Below are 22,056 nucleotides of genomic sequence, written 5' to 3'. Positions count from 1 at the left end.
TGCCTCTGACTTTCCAGAGCTCGCTTGCTCTTTCCAGAGGTCTAGAATAGAAAGTTGCACTGTGAAGCCTCTGAGATGCATTTTTGCAGGCTCCCCTGAGCCTGGAGAGTGTTGTATTTCTGGTTTGCACATTAACACTGCTGCAAGCGGAGACTCAGAACACCTTCAGAGTGTTCTTGCAAGGTGACGGTCCCCCTCTGGTTGGTCTCAGCTTGTCTGTGTGACAATTTCCCGTGGTAATACCACAAGGCAATATAAATGCTGATGTTCCTTTTTATGCAGAATTACAGATTTTTTCACTCTTCCAACTGAGCTGGATGTAAACCACAGTGCCTTGACCTCTGGCACTGCTCTGAACATGTTTTATATTTCTGTGGTGGTCTTTGGACATCTCTTGTTTTATAGCCAAGTTTCAAGTTTGAGGACATCTATAATCCTGCCACATTTAATTTTCTGCACATCTTCCTTCTAAGACGGTAGCTCAGCAAACAACTTTTTGCAGTGCAACAGGGTGCCTGAGCTGTCTTTTTCAGAAGCAGCCTGAAAACTTCCTTTTAAATTTTTAAATTTTCAGGTTCAAGAAGCATTGACCGATAAACTTCCATGCACCAACTTTCTCTCCTTCAGAGAAGTTGAGGTTTATAGGCTGCAAAGTGTGTGCACGGGAAGGCGCCGAGTCTTCTCGTTTGCTTTGGTGGAAGCCATAGATGAGAGGGAAAATGCAGTTGCAGTTTTGGTGCTTCCCTGGTCACAGCACTTTTCCTGCCATTTCCTTGACTTGTGGTGAGAGCAAGTTGTGTTTCTTCTGGTTCTGGACTCCAAGGTAATGCTTGTACCTACAAGTAGCTGAAGTCATCTTGCAGGCCTAAGGATGGGAACTGGAGAAGCTGATGGTCTCTTGGCTGTGGTCTGGTGAAGAAGTCACAAAACCATTGATCTCCTCCCTGGCGAGCAGTGGTGCTATTCTGGCAGACTGCAGGTACCTCTATGAGACCATCTTCTGGTCATCTGGGGGGGGGGGGGGGTGAGACAGGTGACAAGCCACTCTGGTTTTGTTTCCTGCTCTGTACACCAGCAGTCATATAAGGTCAGCCTTCCTCCAGCCCCTTCTGAAAGCAATGAGACCTTCCATGGAGTTTGGCTGTCACCCAGCTTAAGGAGACTGGGACAGCTGAAGACACTGGATTTTCCAAACCCTTCCTTATTAGACCCTGCTATAATAGCTCTCACTATTGGGTGATTTAACCCAAATGTTCCCCCATGTTGTCAGGGATCCCTGGTTTTGTCTAGCCTCCTTCACCTCTTGAGGCTGAATCGTGGGATGTTCCTCCTGGCTGCAGAGAGGAGATGGCACTGCAGCCCTTCCTCTGCTTTGAGCATGCAGTCCCGCTTCAGCCCCCCTATTGAAGTGCCTGTTTCTTACTTTCCATGAAGCAGACACCCCCTGCTAGCAAACTCCGCCTTGTTCAAGTAGTGGCATCTGAGGAACGAGCCAAGAGACACCAGGGAGAAAGGGAATTTCCTTGCAGCAGCCTGGACAGAGCCATGAAAACAAATTCAGAGCCTGTTGCTCTTGAGGAATTCCTCTTGAGGAATATCTTGCTGGGTCAGACTGGTGGGGACTGGCACCTTGGGGTTCCTGGGCACTGGAGGAACACTGAGCTCTGTTGCTCCTGACTGACAACGAGGTAGGGACTGGGGTGTTCGGCTCCATGCAGCTCCCCAAGCTGCTCCTTTGATGTGATGAAGGACAGTCCGTGTTGAACTCGTGTCTCCTGAGGTCCACGTGCAGACATGAGGATGTGTTTGGCCACATCTCCAGGACCCCTGAGGAGGGGCTTTGGAGGGGTGAAACATCCCGGGCACGCCTGTGAGAGAAGAGGAGGGCAGGACGTGTTGTCGGTGCTGGTGAAATGCCAGCTATGAGCGGAGTCTGGGCTAAATGCTGTGATGCAGGCCCGATCCTCAGCCCAGCTCCTGCCCCTTCCTCCTGCTCTGCCTTCACGGGGTGTTACGATCCCATCTGAGGCAGGTTGCACAATTTATTTTCCTGTACTTAAAGCAGGATTTTAGCAGTCAGGGTCGGGAGGCCTCTCCAAGGCGTGCTGGCTGGGTGCCCTCCTGCTGTCCTGGGATTGCTGCTGTCAGAGGCACAGCTCTGCTCTGCTGGGCGTCCTGCAGTGCCATGCTGCTGTGGCTTTGGGGCTGCTGGGGGGAGCACCCTGGAGCCGAGACACTACTGACATCTTCGGTGAACACAAGTTGGAGCACCCTGGTGTAGGCGCTGAGATGGGACTCATCCTTTCTGATTCCCATGATGTAAGGAGGCCTAATCCTCTTCTGTTGTTTGCCCAAGCAGGGAGAAAAGCACCTGTCCTGCCTAGTCCCAGGCTCTTGCATCCTGCCACCTTCATTGCCTGGCTTCTCTATGGCCAGCTGACTTCAGTAAATTCATGTGGATAGAGGGAGAGCAGGAGATACAGGAAAACTGCTGTGCGCACCACTACCAGGGTGCAGAGTGCTGCCATTCTTAGGAAAGAGCCCAAGTCCAATGCAGGAGGAAATACACAGAGGAATTTGCTGCTATGTTCTTGTATGGTGTAGGGGAGGGAAAGGGTGCAAGTGCTAATTTGTGCTCTGCAGCCCAGTACCCACAGTGACTTCGCTGCTTTGGAAGTAGAGCAGCAGGGTGTCTGAGCATGCCTGGGGAGGGAGGATGAGATAGTTGGGAGTGATGGAAGTGTTCACAGCCAGCAAAGGGCATGAGCGTGGTGTGGCCAAGACAGCAGGAGGGAAAGAGGAGATCTGCCCATGTGCTTGGCCATGTCCTGCTTAGACTGGAGGGCAAAGATGTGGCAAATGTGAAGTGCAGAGAAGCATGGAACAGCCAAGGTTGAGCATACAGTGATACATGGGGTGGGATTCCCAGAAGAGGGAAGGAGCAGAAGATGGTGCTGAAGTTGGGAGTTTGGGGAATAGGAAAAAAACTCTTGGAGTTACCCATCCACTGAAGCACGGTGGGGAGGACTTGGAGGGGAAGTCCTGTTTTCACCATGATGATCTTGAGTTGGCAGTGGGACACCCAGGAAGTTACGAGCAGGAGAGGCGGGGTGGAGGCATTGGGCTGCGAGTCCTCGGAGGGGAGATGAGCTCAGCAGGCAGAGCAGAGGATGTCCGAGGGGCTGGGGACTGGGGCTGTGGGGTTGGTACAGGGAGGATTGTGTGAAGGGGTGGGCTCTTGGCCCAAATGCAGTGGGTCAGGGAGGCTGGTGGCATGGGACGGGCAGCAGCAGTGAGCAGAGACTTAGGGGGACATTCAGGGTCGCATGGGGGATGTCAGGGATGTCTGAGTGGGCAAGAGAGATGTCACAGGCCTGGGGAGCACTGGAGGAGGGGGTCAGGAGCATCCTTCTCCTCTAGGGTTGCAGAGGAGCTGGCAGCTCTCTGTGCCAGCAAGGGCAAGAAGGGGGTCCTTGTTCTACCCTTGTACGGGGAGGTGTTGGGGGCAAATGGACACAGTCCCTCACCTGGGGCTGAAGCTGGTTTGGTGAGGGGAAGAGATGGAGCTGGGGAGGTTGTGGGACAGGATCCATAAGGAAGAGAGGAGCCATTTGAAAGTGGCAGAAAGGAAAGGTATTTCCTTTCCTATAGGATAAAACGAGGCGTCGGGCTCGTTTTATCCTATCCTACCATCCTATTCCTGCAACAAAAGTTAAAATATAAATAATAAGAAAAAAGCCTTAACCCCTGCCACCCACAGAGGCCAAAGTGAGAGAAGCCATCAGTTCTACAGTGAATGCTGCTCAAAGGAGGGCTGAGCTGCCATGGGAGTATTAATGCCCTTGGAGAGCACAAAAAGAGAGAGCTACAACTACCAAAAGGGGCAGGGCAGGGTGCATGCGGGCCCAGCAGCACACCAAGGTGCTGGAGCAGGTAGCTCCAGTACAGAGGCACTCAGCACTGGCATTCTGGGGGTACTTGGTGGTGTGTGGGACAGCGTGGGGCTAAGAGGTGATGCTCTTCCTGTGGAATGACCGAACGCCGTTTGTCCCCTTGGCTGAGATGAGTAGGGTGTGATGGTGCTTTCTGACTGCCTTCAGCCATGCTTCTTGGCTTGAGCCTGGCAGCTGAGTGCCCCTGACTTGCAGAGGGATGAGTGGAACGTGCTGATGGGGTCAGTGTGGAGTGGATTGGGCACCTGGTGTCAGAACCCCTCCAAATCCAGCATCCCACAGTGCAGGGGTACCTGGCTCTATGTCTGTGGGCAGTTCTTGCCCCCCAGCCCAAACCTTGGGAACTGGCAGGATGTTTCCAATACTCTAGCTGACCCTGCACAGTGGCTCTGGCCCCTTGGCAGGGGAGGAAAGCACTGCTTTAAGGAGACAAATATCAGCACCCTGCCTATAGGAGGAAGTTGGACATACTGAAATCTAAGATAAGTGGCCTCTTAAGCCAGCAGCGTGTCAAGTGGTTGAGGCAGAAGATGAGGGAGCAAGCTCCTACCCAGGCTTGGCTGCATGAGCTGGGGCAATCTGCTGCCCTCAGCACTGTTGGGTCCCCCTCTCCCCTGCCCTGGCACAGGGCTGCAGCCTCTCAGAAGAGCATAAACAGGACCTGCCTGAGCAATGATCACAGCAACTGATGGCTGCATGCTCACCAGGAGCCCAACAAGGGGAAACACTGCTGAGAAAGCAGAGATGCAGCTTGTGGCCCAAATGCTAGCATCGCCTGAGGTTGGGAGGTTCCTCAGGAAGGACGAGGACAGCCCAGGCTGGGCCTCAGTGTCCCCTTTGCACTGTGCCACGTGGGCACCTCTCCTCCTGGGTGAGGCCTCACAGGAGAAGACCGATGACCATCTCCTGTTCGCAGCGTGCTGGGTTCACGCAGCCCTGATTGCTAGGAAAAGAAAACCCTGTGGCTAATTCAGCACAAACTCATTATTTAATAGACAAAGTAAATATGAGAAAAAAAAAAAAAAGCATTCCCACTCCTAACCCACTGCTGAAATTTAGTTATGAGAAGAGCCAGAGCGCTGCAGAGCCAGGGTATCTCTGGGTGACATTTACAGGGCTCAGCTTTCATCGCAGTTTGAAAAAAAATCCCGTATGCAGAGATTATCTACACACTGATCTGGATTGTCTTGTTCAGCTTTGGCCCTTGTCCTAGATGGACAACGAGCAGAACACTTGGCTAGTGGCCTGAGGTCTGTGGCCTCTTCTGCATGAGCTGGGAAGAGGAGGAGCAGTCTCCAAGGTACTTGAGAGCTTGCAGCCTTGGGACCTGGAGAGCCGGAGGGTGGGGGAGCGGAGCCAAGATCCCCAGCAGATTCTAGGCGAGACAGCCCCTGCTCTGTGCTGCCCTGCTCAAACATCTCCAGCTTGCATGAAAATGCCTCAACCTGTGGTGGCTCCACCTTGGGGTTTCTGCTGGGTGCCAGCCCCCTGCTGCCACCCGGTGCCCCCTGCTGAAGGTCTGGGGAGCTGAGCAGCTGGGTGACAGGCGGGTCCCTTGGTGCAAGCCTCCCCTTTGCCGTGGTGTGGAGGAAGCGAGCAGGGGCCTGCTCCAGGCACACGGCTTGGCCCTGGGAGCTGCAGCGCTGCTGCATCAAGTCAGCTGTCAGAAGCCTTCCAGCCGTATGGTGTCTGGAGACCTTCCAGCGACCACAGCCTCTCCCCCAGCCCATCACTGCCACAGCACAGACGGGATTTAATGTATGTCTGCGTGTTCCCCTAACCTTTCCCCTCTCGAGGCAAAACAGGGAAGAAAAATAAGGCTGCAGGTTTGCAAGGACCCCCAGCCCAGATGGTGATGGTCACGACTCTGGGCTTTTCTGGACTGAGGTGGGCAGAGGGGAATGGGCTGGCTGCACGTGGGCGCTCCCTGCTCACACAGCAAATGCAGTGCCACCCCACAGTGGCTCCTGGCACTCTGGGCAGATGTTCGTCTTGGCTTGAGGTACCATTTGGGGCTTTTTCTTTGCTCCCTTTGCCTCTCAACTTGCAGAAAACTGGTTCGCTTTCCACCTCCCCTCGCAGTGCCCCACTGCTTATTAGTTCTCCAAATATTTCGTCCTGCAGCCTAGCAGCAAGGATGCTGCACCAGGTGGCGGGGAGGTGGGAGCGGGCAGGACAGCACTTTGTCCCTGTGGCGCTGCTGCGGGCACAGGGCAGCTGGGGCTCTGCTGCACTAAATCCCTGCACATGGGGCACACGCAGCAGCATCCCTTGGGCTCAGCCTTCCTCCCACACTGCCTGAGGATGAGGCAGCAGTAGCAGCAGAGCATGAGCATTGCATGTCCCCCTGCAGTGTCTTCCCCTCACCCCAGCAATTGCTTCACTTTAAACTTCTGCTTTTCTTGGTAAAAACTAGGCTGGGGACTGGCTGTGTCCAACCTTGTCCCCAGGACCCCTCACTGGCTGTGGAGAATGCCCTGGGGAAAGCACACACAGAGGAAGAGGAGGAGACCTGGTGGTGGGATGCTGGTGAGCGAGGTAGGGGCGGTTATAGAAAGGAGGGAAAGAAATCCCCTGGGATTTCCTGCCACTAGCTCCCATCTCTTCCTTGAATTGCAGGTAGCACAGCCTCCCTGCACCCTCTCCACAGGCTCCAGCACAGTGAGGTGCTGGAGCAGTGAGGGGGTAAATGGGTTTGCAAGGGGAAGGGGAGTCGAGTGGGGATGTGGTGTCCCTTGACAGCCTGGGCAGCTGCTGAGGAGCTTCTGTAAATCACAGCAGCTGCCAGAGCTGCTCCAAAAGCTAGCTGCTGCCCAGGAGGCCTTTCAGCATCCCACAACAAGGGCATTCAGGAGTGTGCCACATCCCCTCCATATTCTCATAGCTCTAGATGGGCTCTCTGTGTTGCCATTAAGACCCAGGGACAGTGCCACCCTGTTGCCATCTCCCCATCTCCTGCCATGCCCCAAGCTGCACATACTGGCTGCACTCCATCGCCTCTCAAGGCTCATCTGAGCCAAGCAGTGCTCCGGGCTGCTTAGTGCATGCCTTAAACAAATACAAATCATTGTGATAGAAGATACTGAGTGCCAAACGCCAGCCTCAGCTTAGCCATCGCCCATTCACAATGCTCTGGAGGCAGTAGGAACTCGTCCAATGAGAGCAGGCATCGTGCAGGTCCCTGGCCACCTGGTGAGATCAGGCACATCCCTGCTGGCTCGGGAGGCCACTGTGGGGCTTTGGCTTCAACAATAAATAAAGTAAACAAACAAAAATACAACAATTGCTTTTTTTTTTTTTTAACTTTAAATATTTTTTTTTCTTTAAAATCTGTTTTCCTCTGGGGCTCTGTCTCTGTAAAGAGCTGCAATCTCCTTGCAGCGTCTGGGCCACTTCCTCAGTCCTGGCCCTGGGGCAAGAGAGAAGCAGGGTCACTTAGAGAGGGGAATGGACTGGAGCTCCCCTCTATGCATCACCGGCATGTATGGATTTCCACCACCCGATGGCAGGGTTTGCACTTGACGGAGCAGCACCAGTGGAATTTGCAGCTGCACCTTTCCACAACCTCCACTTCGTCCGTATGAAAGCCCCGACCACAGCACATGAGCTCACAGCCATCGATGGCCTTGGAGGTCTTGTTGCACTGCCGGCCACTGGTGCCCAGCACCCCATTCTTGAGGTCATGGTCACAGAAGTCAGGGCTGGAGTCCAGGTAGACAAGGTCCTCGTCTGTGTGCGGTTTGAACTGGGAGTTTTTTGGCACCAGCACTTTGGTGGAGCCGATCTCACTCTGCTCGACCTCCGTGGCACCATCAAATTTCTCCTTCAGCACGTTGCCCACTTTGCGGAAGGGGGGCATGGCTTTCCAGCACGTCTTGAACTCGCACGAGCCTGACACACCATGACACTTACACTCCACCCGCATGTTGTTGAGGATCGCCTGGAGGAGCACATATGAGAAAGGAGACAGGATGATCAGCACGGGATGGATGCAGCAGGAAGGTGGGACAGAAAGGGACAGGGCTCTGTGGGACATAGGGGGTTTAAAAGTGAAGCCAAAGTGGCTGCAGACCCTGCTGGGCTGCCCGGGTACCCCCTCACCATTACCTTCCTCCCTGCCTCGTTGTTGTGGAGGTTCATTAGCGCTCTGTTGGAAGAGGCCCCTTTGCTCCTCTCACGGACGTCGACGAAGGACTGTGAGAAGGCCACACCATAGGCGATGTTGTCGGAGCAGCCAGACCACTGGAAGCCTAAGGCACAGGGCATGGGTGAGACACGACGCCAGACACCAGCCTGCCTTGCTCATCCCTTTCAACCCTGCTCTTGCTAAACTACTGCTCATCTGCCCACTTCTGTCTTGCTCTCCACCAGGCTGGGCTGCCCATGTGAGTCACCAGACTGGGGAAGCCTGAGAAGGGCGGCCCTTTGAGGGGGGAGGAGACAAGATCCTTTGGGCTGTGCTCCCAGGTGTCTTTCTTTTTATTTATATATATATATGTTACATTTCTCTTAAGGGTGGCCCCCCAAGAGTGGGCATTGCTATGCTCGGTCGCTTTGCATCCCCGCACAGCTCCCGCGCTGTGTGTACTCACCCTGTGGGCTGCCCCCCTGCACTGTGCGGTCGCAGCCACACTTGTCCAGCTCACCGCTGCTGCAGGCGCGGGTCACTGCAAAGGCCACCCCTGCCGAAGAGATGGCATAGACGAATGCTGCCTCCCGCGTCCCTGCAACAGCACAAACAATGGTGGAAAACATGGCAGGAGGGCCGGGGCATGTGAGAAGCTGTGCATCTCAGGTGGCCAAGGCTGGGCTGGGCTGCTACATGCGCCTCTTCTCCCCATTCCTCCTTGCCCTGGTGTTGCACATAATGCCTCTTGAAAATCTGGTCTGAAAATGGACTCTTAGCAAAACACGCATACAGAGCTAGCAAATCGATCCCTTTGCCCTGTCTCCTCTTCCCCAGCGATGCGGTCCCACATGCAGGACTCATCCTCCCCACTCCCAGGCATGATGTGGGGATGACAGGCTTGGTCCCAAGCCTGTCATGCTTGGTCCCAAGCCCGCACCAGTCCCAGCAGAGGAACCTACGCTGCTTGCAGCAGCAAAAGCCCCATCTTGCAATGGCCAAGGAGCTGGGAACTGCCCTGCAAGGTTAAAACCTGAATGTGATGGGTAAGATTTTAACCTGGCAGTGAGAGAGATGCAAAGGCTGCATCGCCAGCATGGGGAGAGCTCTCCTGAGCCTACATGGGGTGACTGTCCTGCCTGGTGCTCACAGGGCACCCCTTCATGAGAGCCCTCTGGCACCCCAGTTATACTTCTGCACTGCTCCTGATATCCAGGACTGCCCCCTGCAGCTGCAGACCCTTGTCGTTGACACACAGCATCCCGGAGCTGTAGACACCTCCAAAAAACAGCCTGCAAAGCTCTACTATCACAGCCCAGTCCTGAGGAGCAGTCCCTTCCCTCCACTTTCTTGCACTACCTGTGTGGTGGCACCCAGAGAGAAAGAACTCATTTGAACCATCTGCATGGGGAGACCTCTGGACACAAATCCCAGGGGCGGCACAGCCTGGGATCGTGGCTGTCAGCTCTTGCAAAACCCAAACACCCACCAGCCTCTGAGGCCGAGGGGGGCTAAGGACACAGCTCCTCACCAAAGAGGAAGGCTGGTGTGTTGGGTAGCCATGTGTTAGGGCTGTGTGAAGACAGAGGTGGGGGTGGCAGATACCTCCCTGGCTCACCGGTTGGACAGAGGGCAGCTACTTTGGTGGTCGCAGCCCAGGCTTTGGTGGCCAAGCAGCAGTGGCTGGGGAAGGCCCAGCTAGCGGTGGGACTGAACCGCCTCCAAGTTAATCGAGGTTAATGGTAGGATCATGTTGGTCTGTTTGTGCTGTGGCTGACTAAAAAGAGGCGACTTTCAGTTTCTGGTATTTCTGGTATTTCCAGTCCTGAACCTTCACAAGAAGAGCTCTTCACCCCTGTATTGAGGGGAGGAAAGTTAAACAAGGAGCTGGTGACAGCTTTGACCGGTTCCCTAGATGGGAAGGTGCTCAGTGCATCAGAGGTTGGGTGGCACCCGAGGGGATGCAAGGGCCTCTGTGGAGGTCTCTGGGGGTGCTGGAGTGGCCTTCCCCTCCGGCTCCTCACCCTGAGACTCTGGGCCCTCACTTGGTTTGGTCACAGCCCTGTGCCCCCAGGATGCCTTTGTGCAGCTGGGATCGCAGGGGCCAGGTGCTGTCCTGGCCATAAATCCTCCCTGAAACGCTGGCAGTGTGGTGGTGGCAGCCGATGCTGCTCCAAAGAGGGTCCAGCCGCGGCGTGTTTTACTCTTGCTGGGCGGCAGAGGGCTGTCCTCACAAGGCCTTGCACGCAGATGGCTCTGTTGGAGAGCAGCGCTGTTTGGCAGCAGTCACCACTGTGGTGCTGCCCAGAGAAGAGACTGAATACATCCAGCATCTTGCTGCAGCTGTGGCTTTGCAGAGCAAAGCTCCTTGGCTCAGCAGGATGGAGACGGGGCCACTGAGCAACCTTATGGTCCTGCTCGAACTTGGCATGTCTTTGTAAAAGCTCCAGGCTGGATGCCTGGGGCTGATGCCTCCTTGGTGCCTACGTATGATGGGCACCCACTGGGTGTGAAAAAGATTCAGCAGAGCAACCATCCAGCAACTGAGGAACCACAAGGGCCTCGATATGCTGCTGCCAGCACAGTCTGAAGAGCTTTGCTGCAATGCCCAGGGAAGGGCTGTGAGCCCCAGGACCAAGTGCAGGGCTGTTCCCTACTCTCTGCAGCTGCTGGCTCGGTGGCAAATGAAACCCCCCTGCAGCCCAAAGGACCTGGCCGGGCTGTTGGAGCTTCTCCCCTGTGCTGCAGCACCCCATGCATGTCTGCCTGGCTCACCTTGTGTTACCACCTTGCCGAAGACAGGCAGTGTGTCCAGAGTAGAGCAGTTCCAGCGGCGGTTGCGGAACTGGTACTGGCACTCCTCAATGGCCAGCTGGGCTCCGCGCCGCACCGAGTCCATCACCTCCAGGTTCCTCTTGCACATCTGCACCTGGCGCTGGATCAGGCCCTTCAGCTTCTCACAGGTCTCCTCCTCAGAGATGCTCCCCACCGAAGACAGCTTTGCCAGGTACCTGCCACAACGGCCAGTGCAACGGGTTAGGAGGCAGGGACTGGGGGAGCACACACTCATGTTCAGCAGGAGGTGAGGAGACCCAAGCCTGTCATCCCCTCACCTGGGTCACCTTAAAAGTGCCACTGCAGTTGCTCCACGGGATGCATTTCTGCATGGCAGAGAGCAAGGCCAAGCAAAACAACCATCCTGTGGCAGCCTGGTCCCCTGTCTCTTAGAGAGCCCAGCTGCTGACTCCCCTTTGCCTCTGTTGCCTACATGGAGGATATTTTCGGTGTTGTCTGAATGTGCCTGGTCAGGTCTCCTGAGTACCAGCATATCCAAGTGCTACTAGGAAAAGCCAGAGGTCTCTGAAGTCAGCCAAAATAAGCAGGACAGCCACTTGGCTGCCAGTTCCAGCTGCCACACGGCTCCCGCAGCGTGGCAGTGTGCTCATCACCGACAAACATCTCCCTCCAAACCACTTCCCTCCTGGAGCCTGCTTTTAGCTCCTCCAGTGCCTGAGGATAGCCTCTGGGAGCTGCCAGGTTTTCTGTAACTTGGGGTTCAAGCAGGGCTTGAAGTGGGGAGGATGGAGCCAGAAGCCCACTGGGGACAAAACTGCATGTGCTGAGCACCTCCTGCACTGATCCGGCTCCCAAAAGTAGCTGCCAGGGATTTGGTGACTTGGAAGAGCTGGCCACATGCTCAGTTTTCCATGGCCCCATGCTCAGCAGGACTTACAGAGTTGCTCTCCAGTGGTGGCATTAGGGAAAGGGAGAGCTGCCCCTTTTTGGGTGAGCATCCCGCAAGCTCCTGGCAGCTCCCCACCAAGCAGCTGAGTGCACTGCACACTGCAGTAACCCAACCCACCACATCTTGCATCCATCTCCATGTGCGCCAGTTTCCCAGGCTCAGCCTCCTGCCCCAGCCCTAGATGGGTTATAAGATAGACCCCCCACAACTCATCCAGGCTGTAGGATAAACCCCGATTTTCTAAGATTATCCACGCTAGTGCGGGTGCAGGCATGTGCCCAGACACCTCCCTCCTTCCTGTGGCTGATGGCACCTGCTTCAAGTGCCACTGCCACTGGTGGCACCCTGTGTTGCCACAGGGCAGCAATCCCTGGGCAGGCACAGCTCATACTCGCACCCTCCAGCCACACTGAGCTCTAACATTCTCAGGAATCACCAGCACCAAAAAGCTCACATTGCTACCTTGCCCGTGCTGAGTGATGTGAGTACTGAGCAAAGGCTTTTTGGAAAGCTCATTCCTTGACTCTGCATTTCTCAGCCCTACAGAGCTTGCGGGTTTTTTGTTTGCTTGTGTTTTTTTTCTCCTCCTCCAAAGTTACGACATCCTACTAAGGATTTTGCCTTTGAAGCACTGCTTGCCTCTGAGAAGTGACTGTTCAAAAGTGGCTCCTGCTTCCTGCCTGTTCCCATGTGTCCCAGGAGCCAGATCTGCTGACTTCAGCCACAAGATCAAGCTGTCATAGCCTCTTCCTCCCATTAGCTATGCCAGCCTGCCCCAGGAGGAGGGAGCAGGATTTTCTCTTCTGTGCATCAGCAGAATTATTCACCAGCTTGGTTTCATGCTTACAACTGGGGGCTGTGGGAGATGGTGAGAAAGCCGTGTTGGCTTGCAGTGTCCGTGGGGAGTCTGCATGGCTAGCCGTCAAAAGCATTCAGCTTTCCTCATGCATGGAGGTCACTTGATGCAATGCCTCTCGGACAGTGGGAAGTGGCAGGCTGCTGTGGTTTCAGAGCCAAGCTCTTTTCTAGCCTTTATACCAGCTAAGCAGCTCTGCCCAAGGGTTTCTGCTCCTCTAAGGGCCCAGTCTTTGCAGAGGACCGGCTGCATGACTGCCTGATGTACACAGCTAACTTGAAAACCCTACCACGAGTGAGCAAACCCATGGCTCGTCACCTTCCTGCCAGCCCCACGATGCGAGCAGTGCTCCTGGTGCTGTGCTGCGGCCCTGGACACTGGGAGCAATGTTTGCTGCTTCTGCACCCTGCTGCATGTGGCTGGGCCAAAACAAAGGCAGCAAATGTCCCTTGGGATCGTTCAGGACACTTGATGCTGAGCCCATGACAGCCCTGTTCGCTCCCTCACCCAGCTGTCATTTCAGTTTGTGCACAGGGAAGCCAGTGCACAGCAATGCAATCAGATTCATCCCGAGACACTGCGAGTTGGGTGATTAGCTTTGAGCCTGGAAGACAAGAAAACCAGATTCTGCCTCTAGCACCATCCCCTTGTGCTAATCTGCCTTTTTTTGCCCACTCCCCATCCCCCATGACTTAAGCAGTATTTTTTGCAGGAGGGAACCTGCTCCTGGAAAGCAGCATGGCTGGTCCTGCTGGTGAGCCAGTGCCCAGCCCTGCTGCAGGCACCTAACATCAGCTCTGCTTAGGAGCAAAGGAGATAGGGGCACCATCTCCTTTTCTAATATATTTCCCAGCTCAATGGGATTCTCCAAGCAATGTGGAGCTATAAATTCAAAGTACATATGGAAAGAAGGATGACAAGAGCCTTTCAAGCCTTTCCAAGTAGATGTGCCTGATAAGACACCTCCCCAACAGGCACTTAATGGTATTTGGGATGATAAAATGAAGGACAAAGATGCTTCAAAGATGGATACAGTTCTCCAAGAGCATGTCTGATAATTTGTTTTGCAAGGCAGGCAAATGAGGTGAAGCTATCCAGAATGATGCTGTGGCCTCTCTCCCCCATCATTCCTCCTCGGCCCATGCACATCTGCCCCTCCGGGGATGAAGGCAGCTGTGCCTGAAATGCCACAGCCCCAGGAGACTCCCAGCTTACCTCCAGCCTCCCACACCCTCTGGTACCGTCTCTGCTTTCAAAAAAAAGGCTCCAACCAGAGGGGGCAGCTTCAACCCTAGTCTCTAGGTCAAATCAAGGATGCAAGGAAGGATATTTGTCAAGTATGGGACTGCTTTGAGTCTTTCAGGTGGCACCTGTCCGTGTCATGTTCAGGGGCATGACACAGGAACATCTCACTGCCTTTCCCTTCTCTGTGGCAGCTGTGGGGCAAGATAAGAGCTGGGAAAGGTGCTCTGCCCCCACCAGGATTTTTTTTTCCCCATCCAGGAATTTTTTTTCCTGGATTGAGGTGGTAGAAGCCACAGACTTCTACCTTCTCTGCCTTTGTGCACATGCAGTAGGACCAGCACACCAGGAGTGAACCAAAGCAAAGCTGTCCTCTGCAAGGTCTCAGTGCAATCTCCATCTCAATATCACATCTTGATTTCTCTGTAGCTGAGCAGGGCTCTAGACTATGATTTAAGTCTTACAGGCAGCCTCAGAACAGCCCTGCTTGTGGAAAAACAAACAAACAAACAAAAAAAAAACCCCACAAACAATAGCATAATTTCTTCCCTTACCAAGACTGGGCAAAGAATGTTTCAAGGGGTAGCTCCTGCCCAAGTCATTTGTTCAAGTCTTGTCTTCTTGCTTCATCATCAGATTTGTATTTCTTTTCTCCTGCCTTTACATCCAGACAAGTCACTCACAGAACAAGCTCCCTTTTATTAAAAATCACTGACTTAACATAAAACCGACAGAAAGCCATTCTTTTATATCCATCCACAGCATACAGATCAAGGTTGAAGTCCCACAATTTACGTATTTGCAGTTGATCCACTCGGTGAGATGGCAAACAGGGAAACCTCAAAGCCAGGGAGATTTGAAAAGGAAAAAAGAAAGCCCTACTTAAATAAAAGTGATGATAATTTCTGCCGCAGAGGCTGGCAGGTAGAGGCAGAAGGAGAGGGGAGGGGATTGGCTGCCATGGAAAGGTGTGGAAATGTGAGTCACGGATGGATTCTCAGTAGAGGCGGTTTGGGGAAGATGCAGCAGATGTCCTGAAGTGAGCAGAAATCTTGGTTTTTAAACAACAACAACACACACACAAAACAACCAAGAAACATCTGAAATTGAGTTTCAGGTGTGAAAATTCCTCATGTTGTCTCATTTGGAGAACATTTTCCTAAAGTTGGTGACAGCCAGGCCTGTGGCCCCCTATCAGAGATGCTGAGCAGTCAGATGAGTCAGAAGCTTCGCCCTGCTCAGCAAACACCCTGTCCTCCTGGGCCACCTGCCTGGCTAAGGCCATAAAGGGGTTGTTCCAGCCAAAACAAGTGAGAGGAGAGAAGAAAAGAGGAGAGAAGGAAAATGCTTCAGTATCTCTGTGCTGCTGGAGCAGGGAAGGCAGCCACCAGCCTCCACCTGTGCCCATGGTGGGTGTTGCTGAAGACCTGCAAGGCTGCCCCAGTGCAGCTGGTGGCCCTGCAGCAGGACATGCCGTCCCCCGTCCCCCCCCAGAGACTAGACGCCTCTCCCCCTGGGGATTAGATGTCCTTCCTTTCTGTCGCTTGTAAATGTAAACCATGATTTACAATGCCGTCATCCAAAAGCCTGTCTGGTTTCTTCCCTGGAAGAAAAGCAGCTCTCTGGCTCTGTCCTTCCTGCCAGTTACTGCATATTTAATCTCTTGACTGAAACCATGTTTTTCACACCCGATTCTCCACCTCCAATTAATGGCTGCCAAAGCAGTCCCCCAGGGCCACCGTGCTCACCATGATCTGACCAGGGCTGGCAGGGAGCGAACCCCACGGGGCTCTAGCCCAGCTAGGGACTCTCCACCAGCTGCCCTGCAGCTTCTAGGATGTGGTTTCACCCTTAGCAAGCTGTCACAGGCAATGCTGGCCCCCCAACCCCTGGGGACAGCCAGGGGGCCTGGTTGTGGGTCCCAGGACAGCCTGGTGCCCTGGCTCAGCACCTACACTTTGTGATGGAGAAGAGCAGAATTGGCAAGCTGAGCCAACCCTGAGGGCAGAATCTACTTTGGGAATCTACTTTAGCTGTGCAGGAAGCATCCTTTACAGCATCTCCCTTTATAAGCCAATAGGATCTTCTCCTGTGCTTGAGCACAGCAGCAAGGACTGACTGCAAGAGGAAGCAAGTGTGGGCCACATGTCTGAGCCATGTGGGAATTCGCCTTGTGCAGCACTTCAGGCTAGACCTGGTTGGAGAAATTCTGACAAGTTTTTCATTTCAATCCAAATTTGCAAACACATGGTGAGAGAAGCCCTTTTTTCAGGATTAGTTTGATCTCACCCAACTTCCAACAGACCCCAGGCTGGTTTCCATTGGCCAAGATGCTCAATTAATTTTTTCCCCGAGTAATTTAATGAAAGCACAATACTGGCTCCAGTTCTGCTGAGGCTGCCAGATGCTGCACAGTACCTTCCCAGCTGCAAACCACAGCAGCCACTCCTGGGGAGCCCGGAGGATGCAACTGGGGGTCACCCACAGGAATGGGGGGCATGCACCCCACACCTGGAGGCAATCAGAGGTGGCCTGCACTTTGTAGCCAGGGTAGGGCCTGCCATTCAAGCAGCCTTGGATAATTGAGATCTCTGTGGATTCGCAAGGCTTTCAGCTTAAAAAAAATTATAATGAAAATCGAGTATTGTAAGAGCCTGTGGTGTTGCACTTCTAAGGAAATATGGAGGAACCTCCTGGAAATGGCTAACCTCCAAGGTTGCTCAGCAGTTTCACATTTTAAACAAGCCCAAACAAATGGCTGTAATGTATTTCCCTCCATCTACAAGGAAGGATTAATTGAGAGGACAACAGCTCTCTGCAGAGTAGCATAAGCATTTTTTTGCTGCAATACAAAAGCCTGGTTCTGACTCATGGATCCACCACAAACCATTGCAAAGAAGAAATCTGCTTCTTGCCATTGCTTGCACATGGAGCTGACCAGATCCTGTCTTTGCACACCGTAGGATACAGGGTAGCTTTATCCGACCCATGTCCCTCCTCCCTAGAATATGGCTCCTGAAGATTAGGGTATAGTTTTATTTGAGGTGTCCTTAGGGAAAGAACAATGCCCATCCTCACTGAGGAGCGGGAGGGCATCAATCCCTCCTCCATCCTGGCAGAGCTCAAAGACAAGCCTGGGAGTTCAGTGTCGAGATTTGCAAAGGTCTCTTGCCTCTGCAGGATGCAACCCTTAAGGGCAGTCTGTTTCAATAGCTGAGCTAAACTTAGCTGCTTTTGTCAAAAGTGGCAGGATTTTTTTTTTCAAGTATTGAAAAAAAGAATCATTCAATTCAGTGGAGGCTGCTGATTTAGGTCTGCCTCCCCAAATCCCTTGGGAATAAGCATGCAGGGTCCCAGCACCCCCGGTGTTAATTAACCATGCAGTGCACGGGCAGGGGAGCCCTAAGTGCTGTGCCTGCAGCCCCAGCAGGATTCCCAGAACAACGTAAAGGGGCTCTGGGCACCCCTGCAGCAGAGAACCCTTCATCCAGCCCCCCAGCAGCCCTTGAAGCAAGGAAATTCTCCATCAGACCCACTTTGTGCAATCCACTGCCCTAGCTGCCAGAGCAGATGAGACTGGGGAACCTTCCCGACACCGTCCTCACACCAAAAAGCACATGGGGAGGGGAGCAGGGCTTGGCAGAAGCAGATCTGCCCCGGAGCTACTTGCACCTGCTGAATGAGGGCTGCAACAGCATGGCATCCACTGGGAAAATGCTGGGCTGGTTCATAGTTGAGTGGAAAATGGGAGGGTCACAAAGACATTGCAAAGAATCTCACGCAAAATGGAACCCAACCAGGCTTGAGGTGAAGCAAACTCTGCTAGCAAAGCTGGGGAGATTCACCTTAAAAATTGAGTCTGGTTTAAGAACAGAGAAATGCAAGTAGAGGACCTAGGCCTGCTTCTTCTACATCCCCTACGTTGTGCAGTGACCCAAAACCGGCAGAAGATTAGTGTATAGGGCTACCCAGGCTGCTCCTGCAATATCCCCTCTGCAAAGCTGGCAGGGGTGAGCAGAGAGCATTGGGCCCTGTGTTTGTCAAGCACCTTGTGATGTTCAGTGATACATCACAGGGGCTACAGAAAAAAAATCTTTTTATCCCTCTCTCTCCAGCCCTCAAAAGTCGTTGCTATTAGCTGCTTAGCCAGGCTTGTTAGGACGCTTGCAAGGTCTCCAAGCTTTCCCAAGAATAGGCAGTTTCATTATTTAAAGGCTTTTAAAAGCCCAGCTGTGCTCCTGGCCCTTTAAGCCAAGTCTCAAGCCCAATCGGAAGCTTTAAACTCCTGTAAATAGGGGGTAGATGGAGCTGCCGGTGGCACACCCTGCTCTGCAGCAGCATAATCACATCTCCTACTATTCAGAGTGCATGGAGAGCCTCCTCCAAAGCCAGTTCTGGATGTGTAACAGCAGGAAGAGGGAGAGAGGCTGCAATGACTCCCAGAGAGCTAGATAACCAGGGCCCTGCCCATAAGGGACCCCTGCCCTGTTGCCTCTTGAAGCTTTTCAGGCAGGGGAATTGATTCTCAAGGCTACAACTGCTCCAACAACCCAAATAGCTACAGGTAACAGCAGCCCCAGTGCCATACGCAGTTAAGAGAAACCTGCATTTATCCCCACTTCACATATGTTCTAGTTCACCTCTTCAGGTGGGTTTCTGCTCCCCACCAGCCCCCAAAGAGTTAAATAAATCACCCCTTACCTCCTGCCAAGACAAGGGCCCAGCTCTCCCTGGGCCACTTCCGAGAGGCACTCAGCCCGTGCAGTGCTGGGCGTTTGGCTGAACCCTCTGAGAACACCCCCAGCACCAGGATGTTGCTGCACCTCTGTCCGAACATGCTTCCAAATTCAGTCACGTTCCTGCATGCATAGGTTCAAGAGCTGAACTGAGGCCGTGACATGCAAGTTGCTTCGAATTGCAGCTCGTCCCATGGGTAAAGCAAGTCCCTGGAGTCCTCCAGAGGAAACACAGAAGGGAGAGGGACCTGCCCTTTATGCACAAGCACAATCAGCTACAGCCCTTTACTTCACTTTACAATTCTGTGCCTGCTTTAAGGGGAAGGCTTAAAGCACTCCGAGCCCCAAAAGGCAGAAGGAAAAGCAAGTCTGAAGCTTTCATTGGAAGGGGGAACAGAGCATCTCTTCAAATTTGTGTGTCACAGCTTTTTTGGACAGGCGGTGAGCCCAACAGCAACTCCCCGAGCTCAGACACTGAGAAAACACACCTGAGGTTTACTTCCTAGCCAGATAGAAAGTATCTCAGTCCATTTAATGAAAAGATCTGGCAAAGTCCCTTCCAGCTTGAAATGTGCAGCAGCAGAGCAATGCCTGGCAGAGATGCTGACACCATCCTCTTCCAGGTGGGATGGGGCTCAGAAGGCACCGTGTGCAGGGTCCTGATGAGCCCTACCTCACTGAGCTGGGCTTGCCGAAAACTTTCAGCTCAAGTGTTGCAAGTGGCGTTTCCGAAGCGCTCAGGGAATGCGAGTCCCGACAGGTCAAAAGACGCTTTAGAAAAAGCCTCGTCTTGTGAAAGGCACACTGAGCTTAATCACTAATCCAGCAGGTTTCTGGAAAAGCAAACTTCACTGTGCGCTGCCACCCAGTGCACACACGTACGTGCAGAAGTATGCACCTGGCCAGGCGCGCACCCAGCACCGTGCGCCAGCTGGATCCAGCCTCCAGATGCTGGGCGCGGGTGGGCAGCACCCAGGCAGCACTGCGATAAAGCAGAGCATGCTGGAGCCCACACGCATGACACATGCAGCTTTGCAAAGACATACGAGGCATACTCATTCTTTGAATATCTGATAACTCCTGGGATCCTTCTAACTCTGTTTATTGCCTCCAGCAGCCTTTGTTTCTGATGTGAGAAGATAAACAATGGGAATTGTCTTAATCCTAAAGGCAAAGAATAAAAAGCACTGAGCGGGGGATGATCCTTTTATCACAATACATTTGTAACATCAAAAAGTTGAACCTTTCTTTTGAACGCACTGAGCTGTATCTGCTTTTCCTCCCCTGTTGGCAGGAATGAGCCCTCCGTTCTCCCATGGATGAACCCCCCACGCCCACCCCTCGTGCTGTGCTCTCGTCGTGCTGCAAGCACGGCTGGCTGCACACAGTGCTGCCGCTTGTCGCAGTGAGCCACCCCTCTGCCTGCCTCATCTTCCCACTTCTCCCCACCAGCCCCAGCCCTGCAGCCGTGTGCCAGGACTCCCCCTCCGCACACCCATGTGGAACTGACCCTGCTGCTGTGGTTTAACACCGAACCCCTCCTTTGCCAGGTGCTTCCCCATGCCCATCCTGGGCGAGCAGAGGCTGCTCCTCCCCGGGGACCTGCAGTCATCCTGCAGGGCTTCCTCCGGACTTTCTCCCTGCGGGAAAAGCACTCCCACTCTTTCCGATGTACCTTCACCAGAGGCGTGACAGCTTAAAGACTACCTTGATAGCTGCTGCGATCCACCCACCTCTTTGCTAGAGACTATCGGAGCACAAGTCGCTCCATCTGGCAAAACAGGGGGGAGGAGGGCTGAGTGCTAACACATCCCAGCCAGCTGCCCGAGGGTGAGCACCTTTTCCCATCAGCAGGACACTGGGAGAATACTGCTGACCTGGTGCCAGCTTTCCCCAGCTGTAGGGAGCATCCTCCAAAACCAATCCACCTCCTGCAGTCTCCAGCAAGCCAAACCTAAAGGCAGGAGAGATGGGAATCACAGAGGGCACTCCTTGTGCCGCACAGGGGACATGCTTCTGGGTCCATGCCTGCCTGGGTGTGATTGTTGGGAGAGGTGCAAGCCACCAGGGAGCTTTTGTGTTGGCAGCCCCAGCCTCCAGCCCTGGGGTCTCCCTGGGGGTCTGTGGTGTGCCTGCTCTTGCTGATGGAGGCCTGGGGAAGCAAGCTGGATGCGGCCCACATGCCCAGCCTGACAGCAGGTTCGCTTGGTGCAAGCACCGGGATCTGAGTTCAGCCTGCGAGCACAGCAGCCGGTGACGCTGGGAGTGGGGCAAATAGTGTCTCCCAAAAGACAAGATTTATTAGGAGGAAGCAGTGCCTCAGAGCTTTGAGGGAACGCGCTGTCACACTCCGTCCCCTCTGCCCTGGGGGTCTCCCCAGAAGACAGCCCCTCAGCTTTGGCAAATGTGCAGGAATTTTCCAGAACGATTTCCACCCCTGTTTACCTTAGACATTATTTCAGTGTTTGCTCAGCGGGTAACCAATGTCACCGGGCTCCTCCACAGCACGCAGCAGCCCCCCACGGCCCCTTGACTGTGCTCGGGGGGCAGCGGGAGCCAAGACACGCGCAGCCTGACCTGCAACGGGTCCCCGGGGCCAGTGCGCGAGCAAGCCCAGCTCGGCCGCAGCAGCCGCCCTGGCCCTGACAAGTCCTTCCCTGGACCGATGGCCCTCACAGGGCGCCTCGCCAAGCCCCAGGCCCTGCTCTGACCCGGGGGCCCGACCTCGGCTCCCCAGCGCAGCCCAACCGAGTAACTGAAGAACAAAAGGAGAAAGAGGGGTCTTTCATGCCCCTCAAGCGAGCCGGTGAGCGGCCTCGACGAGGCGCGGGAGCCGAGCAGCCAGGCATGGTCTGCATCCCTGCAGCCCACCTGCCGGGGCCGCCGGGCCGCCAGTCCCGGCCCCGCCGGCTCGGAGGGGGCGACAGCCCGGAGCCCCCCGCGGGCTGACCCGGGGCCGGGAGCCCGAGCTCCGCCGCCGCCCCGCTCCGAAGCTGGGCAGCGACGGGGCGCGACCCCCGCGGGGGGGATGCTGCCGGGCCCCGCGGCACCTGCTCGGCCGCCCCCGGGGGGAAGCAACAAGTGGCGGCGGCGGCTTCCCCTCGCCCGCGGCTACTCACAGCCAGTTGCTGGCGTTGGCCGAGAAGGTTGCGAGGATGATGAGCAGCAAGGAGCGCAGGAAATACTCCGGGCTCATCCTGGAGGGCAGGCAGGCAGGCAGGGAAGGAAGGAGTGGAGCGGAGCGGAGCAGAGTGGAGCGCGACGACGACGACGACGACGACGACGACGACGACGACGACGGCGGCGGCGGCGGCGGCGGCGGCGGCGGCGGCGGCGCCCGCCCGGCCCACGGCCCCCAGGCAGCCGCCGCCGCAGGTGGGCGCCGGGCAGGAGCGGCG

General features: G+C 54.6%; 1 protein-coding gene across 2 annotated transcripts; it reads right to left on the bottom strand.

The window, feature by feature from the left end:
* Nucleotides 1-7,387: 7,387 nt before the first annotated feature.
* WNT4 (Wnt family member 4) lies at nt 7,388-21,854 on the bottom strand. 2 transcript variants are annotated; one of them, XM_032201487.1, is made up of 5 exons: nt 21,778-21,854; nt 10,855-11,090; nt 8,546-8,677; nt 8,061-8,203; nt 7,388-7,893 (listed from the first exon to the last, which is right to left on the bottom strand). In XM_032201487.1, the coding sequence occupies exons 1-5, from the start codon at nt 21,852-21,854 to the stop codon at nt 7,426-7,428; spliced, it is 1,056 nt and encodes a 351-aa protein (XP_032057378.1). In that variant the 3' UTR covers nt 7,388-7,425. The 2 variants fall into 2 exon arrangements, with proteins under 2 accessions (XP_032057378.1, XP_032057379.1); XM_032201488.1 differs by lacking the exon at nt 21,778-21,854 and adding an exon at nt 8,373-8,408 and having other exon boundaries at nt 8,573-8,677; nt 10,855-11,051.
* Between the last annotated feature and the right edge of the window lie 202 nt (nt 21,855-22,056).

This window comes from Aythya fuligula, chromosome 21 (assembly GCF_009819795.1).
Source record: "Aythya fuligula isolate bAytFul2 chromosome 21, bAytFul2.pri, whole genome shotgun sequence".
In the NCBI taxonomy this organism is placed as follows: domain Eukaryota; kingdom Metazoa; phylum Chordata; class Aves; order Anseriformes; family Anatidae; genus Aythya; species Aythya fuligula.
This window is presented reverse-complemented; position numbering and strand designations above follow the sequence as displayed.